This window comes from Rhinoraja longicauda, chromosome 35, assembly GCF_053455715.1.
Source record: "Rhinoraja longicauda isolate Sanriku21f chromosome 35, sRhiLon1.1, whole genome shotgun sequence".
In the NCBI taxonomy this organism is placed as follows: domain Eukaryota; kingdom Metazoa; phylum Chordata; class Chondrichthyes; order Rajiformes; family Arhynchobatidae; genus Rhinoraja; species Rhinoraja longicauda.
In genome coordinates, this window is record NC_135987.1 from 7,222,334 (window position 1) to 7,230,027 (window position 7,694).

At 35.8% G+C, this 7,694-nt stretch overlaps 1 protein-coding gene across 4 annotated transcripts in view; it reads left to right on the forward strand.

The window, feature by feature from the left end:
- The window catches only part of pald1a (phosphatase domain containing paladin 1a), a 204,554-nt gene extending 199,788 nt beyond the window's left edge, over window positions 1–4,766 (forward strand). For all 4 annotated transcript variants that reach the window (XM_078428424.1, XM_078428423.1, XM_078428426.1 and 1 more), the window contains exon 20: window positions 829–4,766. In XM_078428424.1, coding sequence (XP_078284550.1) covers window positions 829–978 — 150 coding nt within the window. In that variant the 3' untranslated portion in view covers window positions 979–4,766. The remainder of the gene's footprint in view (window positions 1–828) is intronic.
- The last annotated feature ends 2,928 nt before the right edge of the window (window positions 4,767–7,694 follow it).

Below are 7,694 nucleotides of genomic sequence, written 5' to 3' on the forward strand. Positions count from 1 at the left end.
AGAGATGCTGCCTGATCCACCGAGTTACTCCAGCATTTTATGTCTTTGTTTGGCTCCTTTGTGGGCTATCATTTTATGTATACCTGTTGCTCATCGTTTTATTTCCCCCCAGCAGAACACTTTTAATTCTAACAAGTGGTTTTTTAGATTTTTCTTTTTAGATTTAGAGATACAGCGCAGAAACAGGCCCTACGGCCCACCGGGTCCGCGCCGCCCAGCGATCCCCGCTCATTAACACTATCCTACACCCACTAGGGACAATTTTTTTAACATTTGCCCAGCCAATTAACCTACATACCTGTAGGTCTTTGGAATGCGGGAGGAAACCGAAGATCATATATCATATCATATATCATATCATATATATACAGCGCGGAAACAGGCCTTTTCGGCCCACCAAGTCCGCGCCGCCCAGCGATCCCCGCACATTAACACTATCCTACACACACTAGGGACAATTTTTTACATTTACCCAGTCAAATTAACCTACATACCCGTACGTCTTTGGAGTGTGGGAGGAAACCGAAGATCTCGGAGAAAACCCACGCAGGTCACGGGGACAACGTACAAATTCCGTACAGACGGCGCCCGTAGTCAGGATCGAACCTGAGTCTCCGGCGCTGCATTCGCTGTAAGGCAGCAACTCTACCGCTGCACCACCGTGCCGCCCTTCCATCCCGTTGCCATTGCCGTTGTTCCATTTCAACCATAATATTACTGTACAACAAATTAAAAGTTGCAATGGTCCTGACTTTTGATATGGTGTTAATATCAACAAAATCATAGAATTCTGATGTTAAATCATTATTTTCATATTTATTTTTCTAGGTTGCCGCAAAAGCAGGTGTTTATGAGATTCTGAATCGTTTGGGGTTCCTTGAATTTGAAGAGCCTGAAAACATACCACTGTCAAGACTATGCTGCCGTTGGTTGCAACAATGCACAAATACACTTCCATTCCAAGGAGAGTTTATTTAGTTTGCGGACCAATAATTTACCAGTTGTACACATTTACTTTCCCAAGGCTTTAGAAGTGCTTGATTTATCCTAACCAAATAATGCTGAATAAGGTGGCAAATGGGCTGTGGAGGGAAGCAGTAAGTGTGATTCATTTTGAGACTTTTGTAACAAAGAGCCAACACAGAGTAATTTTTTTTAATGTTAAAAGATCAAGTTGTCATCCAGAAATTTATAACATGAAACTCAGAGACTTCTTCAACCAAAATAAAACAGGGCTTGAGTTACTTTAGTTAAGACCTACTGTTACTTGATTCTTGGCAATGGTTAATTTATTCATTCTTTAACCATAATAAGGTAATTTTGTCAGGCTTTCATAGGTGAATATTACTACAAACTGGTATCCTAATTAGAGGTAGTGTTAAAATATTCAACTACATTCTCATGGCAAATATGGAATATAATAATGCCACTGAATAGGAAAACAGCACATTCTGAAAGTCGAATCCGTCATTCCATTGTTCCAGTTTTTATCACGTATCCACCCATGTATCCTTTATTTTACAGGACTGTAATGCACACATATTGTAAACCAAGCTAACTTTCTGATACATGTCACGTATATTGTAGGAAAGAACTGCAGATGCTGGTTTAAATCGAAGGTAGACACAAAATGCTGGAGTAACTCAGCGGGACAGGCAGCATTTCTGGAGAGAAGGAATGGGTGACGTTTCGGGTCGAGACCCTTCTTCAGACTTCAGTCTGAATTACTCCAGCATTTTGTGTCTACCTTCACGTATATTGTAGCTTGGATTTTCAGATCCAAACATTGTGCTGTGTATTAAATGTGGTACATTAAAATCCTCTGGATACATTGTACTTACTGAGCACAGGATATAACTGAAACGAAATGCATTGCTGAACTGGATTCCAGTTGCAATATTTTTCTCTCTAATGAACATTGAATTGCAGGTTGGTTTGGTATATTGGCAGTTTTATGCCAGTGCTGTTGAATGCAAGAGAGTTATCAAAATCAAAGTTATTTTCTGGTCCAAAGCTGATCTGCTTAATTCTGTTCTGCATTGTAAATAGCGATAGATTTTTGGCTTTTAACAAGTATACATTTTAATCAAAAATCTTACAATCAGTATAAAAATTTGTTAAAATGTCACTGAATCTAAACAATTATTCATTTAAAAAAATCCAAGTATCCTTTTGGGGACATGCACCTGGTTAATCAAATAGTGAATAAGAATAGTTTTGTCACAGTGGAATTGTAAATACAGTAATTACTTTTTCTAAACTTAAGAGAGTTTATGTATTTAATACATTATCATGAATAATCTTAATAGCAGTAGACGCGTTGGAATTTACCCCTTTAGTGTTTTTTCTTCCCCACAACCACATTCTCCTACAAGTATAGAATCTACCTGCTTTGGTATAATTATCTTTATTTGTTATATCAGCTATTTTATCAAACTAAATGCAGAAAATGGTATTGTTTTCCAATGCAGAAAAAAAAAACATTTACAACTGCAATTTACTTGAACTGCAGTATGAAACCATAATGAGTATCAAATCTGTGATCTGGAATAGTCTCTGAAGTTTATTCTTAATGCTGGTTTTGTGGTATTAGTCTTTTCATATTTTGCAAGAATTAGGCTACCTTTTCCACCTAACGGTTCTTGTTGGTTGTCTGTCAGTGCTACTCAGGCACAGACTTTAATGGAACAAAAATTGAATGCTTTTCAATAGCAAATCAAAGACCATTAATGATTGTGGGATCATTATTTCCATACGTAGGCAGCAGTCATTGCAGCAGCTCGAGTTCTGCCAAATAACATATCTTTCCTTTCCAGCTGGAGTGGGTTCAGTGCTGAATCTTGCCATAGGCTATTGGTTTAGTTGGAAATTAAATGGAAGCATCAAGACTCTGCTGGGAATGGGAAACAGATGTATGGGGGGGAAAATAAATAAATGTTGAGGCCTGAATACATACATTCGGGATTAAAGAACTCAAAAATACAACTGGATGGGATGACATTGGATAATTTGTCACCAAGACTGTTCATCTACATTGTCCCATTTTTGACTTACATTTTCTTTAATACTGATTTTATGTTAAACACAACGACTGACACATTTTTACCAGCATTCTACATTTCAAAGCTGTTTTAGTGGGATTCAGTAGCTTTGATGCTGGCTTTATAAATGTGGTTTATATGCAGATGTTCCCAATCATGTCATCCGTAGAAATGTCGAAACAATCTGAAAAGCAGCAAATATCATCCAGATCAGCTGCAACAAAATATTCGTGTTTATTACATCATCCTCTGTCACAAAATGACAAACTGTGATACGTGTTGTAGTGTTTACAATTTTGTTTTGATTGCAGATTAACTATTTAAAGTAAGGGTCATAGCAAAATAGTTTTCAGATTTTTTGGGCTTTTGCATTTAATACTGCCACAATTATTCTTCAATAAACTATCATCCACCTCTTGCAGGAAACAAATTTATCTTGCACAACTAAATCGAGATGATCAACAGTCTTATGTGTTATGATACATTGGTGAAAATCAAATGTTCATTATTTTAAATCCTAAAACTAGAGCCAGTCGACAGTCCAATTGAAAAGAAGCTGCAAAGATAGCTCATATTGAAGACAAGCACATTTTAAGAGGAAAGAAATGTCATTGTCATATTATGTTATATTTTGCGATGTGCTGATAACATGGAAATGTGGAAAATATGTTTTATATTCAGTTCTAGTCACAATGTCTAGAAATGGTAGTCAGACATCGGGCTTGAATATTATAATTCAAGTTCTTTTAATCACAGTCAGCCAAAGTGTGAGAAGGCCATGGGTAAAAGTTCTAATCAAGAGACTTGAGTGCATAATCCCAGTTAACTCACAAATGCACTCTGGAGGAGGTTCTTCAGTGGCAATGATGGTATTTTTACATGCCACATTACGTTGAGGTCTCATCTACTCTTGGTAATGAAAATTTTTCTATTTCAGGACGACCAGGGGTTTCAATTAATGTTCCAACTGGGCAAACCCTCCTAAAACTGATCATCTTATCACATTTTCTGGAGTCACTCCATGCTCAAACTGGCTATTGCATTTCTTCTCTTAGAATAATTACTGCTCTTTAAACATACTTATTGGCTGTATTTTGGGACATCAAGATTTTATAATGCAGGAGTTTTTCAATGCAGTTGTATTTTTTTTAATTCAGTTGTCTAGCTCAGACTACCCACATGGAATAACTAACATGAAGATACATTTAATGAAACTATTTTAGACCTGTTTAAGCTTGGTACCTCTTAACTGTAAGTCTATTGGTAGAAACAAAGGAAAATGAAATATATTTAACTTATATGCAGGTTGGTGTAGTTTAACATATAATGGTTTTACTATCTGCTCATTTTGTCAGATAAATCCATGCTGCCAAATGTGACTCAGTGCCATATACATTTTTGCCTGGTATGCTCATTTAATAATCAGAAAATAAATGTAATACATCAAAAGAAAATTGTGTGATTTTTTTAATGTCTGATGATTTCTCTAAAATCACATCTTAACAACACAAATTACTTCAAAGTTAACATGTATATAAAAGGACTTTGATACTTTTTTTATGAATGCTTTTGAAGCATCTGTAAAATATGCATCTTTTGTCTTTACCGAGTTCGAAACAAATCTATGAATACTATTTTAATGAAGAAGAAATACAAAGTTTATTATTCTGCAGCATTTTAATGCCAAATTGGCAGAATGGGGCTGCAACATCTTTCCCAGCTTTACATTTAAACATTGTACATTTTATTTTGCGAGAATAACTTGTAAGTTTTATGAGTCTTTAAGTTGAAGTTTCTTTAAGTTTTATGAATCGTACAATGCTTAATTGTGTAGTGCCAGAAAGTAAATTATTAAATGTTTTGCAACAAATCGTCTTGACTCCGTTTTTTTTTTTCATTTTAAGGACCATAGCAGGTACAATGTCAATACATTTTTTTGCAGTTTACGTTTATTACATAAGCATTCGTTCTGGGTATTTAGCAAATGCCAAGGAGGAAAAGGAATTGTTTGAGTTAACTCGGAGTACTTAATGCTTTGGAAATAACCTCCAGAGGATGTCTGGGCTGCCTAGCTTTGCATGGTTAGTCAAATGATGGTTTCAATGGTATACCAATGAAGCCTATAATAAAATGAAAATTATGTTTGCAGAATCCCAAACAATAGTTGTTTCGTAAATCTGAGAGTTCTAATTTACATCAGACACTCATTATCAAGGCATAATATCTAATGTTACAAGCTGATCATCTGCTGCTGAACTGCGTCAGGCTTAACAGAAAGTGCCTGATCAAATTTCCCGAGCAGCAAAAGGTGACCATGAAATAGTCGCAATTGCATTGTACTCAAGGTTAAAATTATTTTTTAAATTATTTTTATAACAAGAACGTGCATATTCGTACTGAAGCCAACCCTTACCTTCAAAATTTGACAATTACAAGTGTTAAGGTTCATGTTAAATGAACACTTATGAAAATAGGATATAGCTAAATTATCTATGTATGCTGGCAGAATCAAGAAAGGAAAATACAGCTTGTTTTGGTCCATTTGTTCCTCCAAATCACTTTCATTAAAATTTAATCACAGATTTTCAGATTCTAAACATTATGATTTACTTTTCAATAGTTCATAGGAGATTTCAACTGTTTGTTTTTTTTACCCCAATTTAGAAAGATCAGAGACAAATAAAAGAAAGGAGCAGCTTGTGTAGGCTATCAAACCAATTCCACTGTTCTATCAGGTGATGGCCAAATTGCTTTCATTTGTTTTTCCCTCAATACCTTTAATTAACAAAATCTAACAAATCTTTCACTCGCAATTGCATCAAGCATTATCTGTAAAACAAATTTAAAACTTCCATTACATTTGCGTTTAGGACTGCTTCCAAAAATCAATCCCACAGCAAGTGTCTTAAATTGTTCAATTAAGTTTCCTATTCTGGCCACTTTAGCAGACTGAACAGAAGTATTTCACAATCAGCCACCCAATCAGCATTATATCTTCCCAATGTGGCATCATAAGCAGCAAATTAAGTATACTGACTTGAAAGAAATATAATTAAATCAGTATTTCACCTCAATGAGTTGAATGTGGAAGTGAATACACGGATTCTATTGAGGGAAAAGAAAAGCATGAACGTAAAAAAAGAAAATATATATATACATGGTGGAGAGGAACCTTTGGCATTTGCATGAAAAATGATTTTCTTACAACAGATGCAACGGAGAAAATTTGAAAATAGTATGGGGTCTTGGCAGGAAACTGGGTGAGAAAGTATGTCGTGCTGTGGGAGTCATTTATTTATCTCTACTTTTATTAAATTTATGTCCCTCTTTCAAGATTCAAGGACAGGACACTGCACATTGGAGGGAGTAAGAATGTGTAAATGAAGAAACAGTTCTTTATTCTTAAACTCTGTGGGTGATGGTCAAGGAGGTTGGATATAATAGCTTCAATGGTGAGGACTCTGACATCTTTGAGTGAGCTCGACCACAAAGGCCAGACCAGTAATGAAGCATAATGGAGGTTAGCATTCTTAGGAATGCTGCAATAGACTCGTCCACAATTGCCATAGAATTCATCATATGCTCTTTTCTGACTACTACTGGTATTCATTTCCTGAAATTGGAAATACTCCATTTCCCCAGCAGTAATCCCCATGACCTTGCTCAGCAAAACTAGTTTTGAAAGATCACAATATCTCAAAATAAAGGTAATTCAAGTAATGGCAGATTTCTAAGATAACATCTAAATTATTAAATGGTGCTATTTGAGGCTTTAATTGGTATCAGTTTGTTATTGAGTGGCCTAATAGGAATTTGTTCAATATTTAATATCAAAATCTGGCATTTTGTCCAGAATAATCCTTGAATTTTCCAGAAATAAATGAAAGACTTAATTTTAAAAAGCAACATTACCAAGAATGTTTACACGTGCATATTTTTGCTATGTATTCAGTTGTTTTGTTCACAATATAAAGAATGTAGTGCTTGCCTCACGGCCACACGGTTACTTTCTCCAGTTCTGAGATGACTGATGGAACAAATGTGATACTCACAGAGAGGGCAGAAGCTGCTTGAAAAGGCACACAGGCAAGTAGTGGTGTGTTGTTTCCGCAACTTGCTTTGGGCGTATCTATCTTTGTGTTATCCCCAAAGATCCCTGTCCATTTTGGGGTGAAATGGACCAGTTTCTCATTAGTTGGTGGAACATTACTCCCTTAAGAGAATTTGAGAACCTTAAATCATTCCCTTTATCCACCTGGTAATTTCTTCCTAACTGTTCGAAGAGCGTGTCCATTTCAGGAGTCTGAGATCAGGCATGCAATTGATGGAGTTTGCTCATTGGATCCAACCAAGTGAAATTAGGGCTCAAATACAGGTTATGTTGGTCTCGGAAAGGAATCTATTTTTAATTTGTCAATGAATTTGAAGGTTTTTGCACAGACCATGTTGGAGATATTTTCCTCGTGTTTTGATAGTACACGACTGGAGGATCACGTTTGTCAAGTAGGCCATGACATTTGTTCCAGTTCTGTGGCTTTGATTTTAAATCAATCATTTCTCAATTGATGCACTGAAAGCAATGGTGATGTTCATCATGGATGTCTTCTTTTTCAGTGGGAGATGGGTTGCAAGATATGGGAAGTGTCCATATTT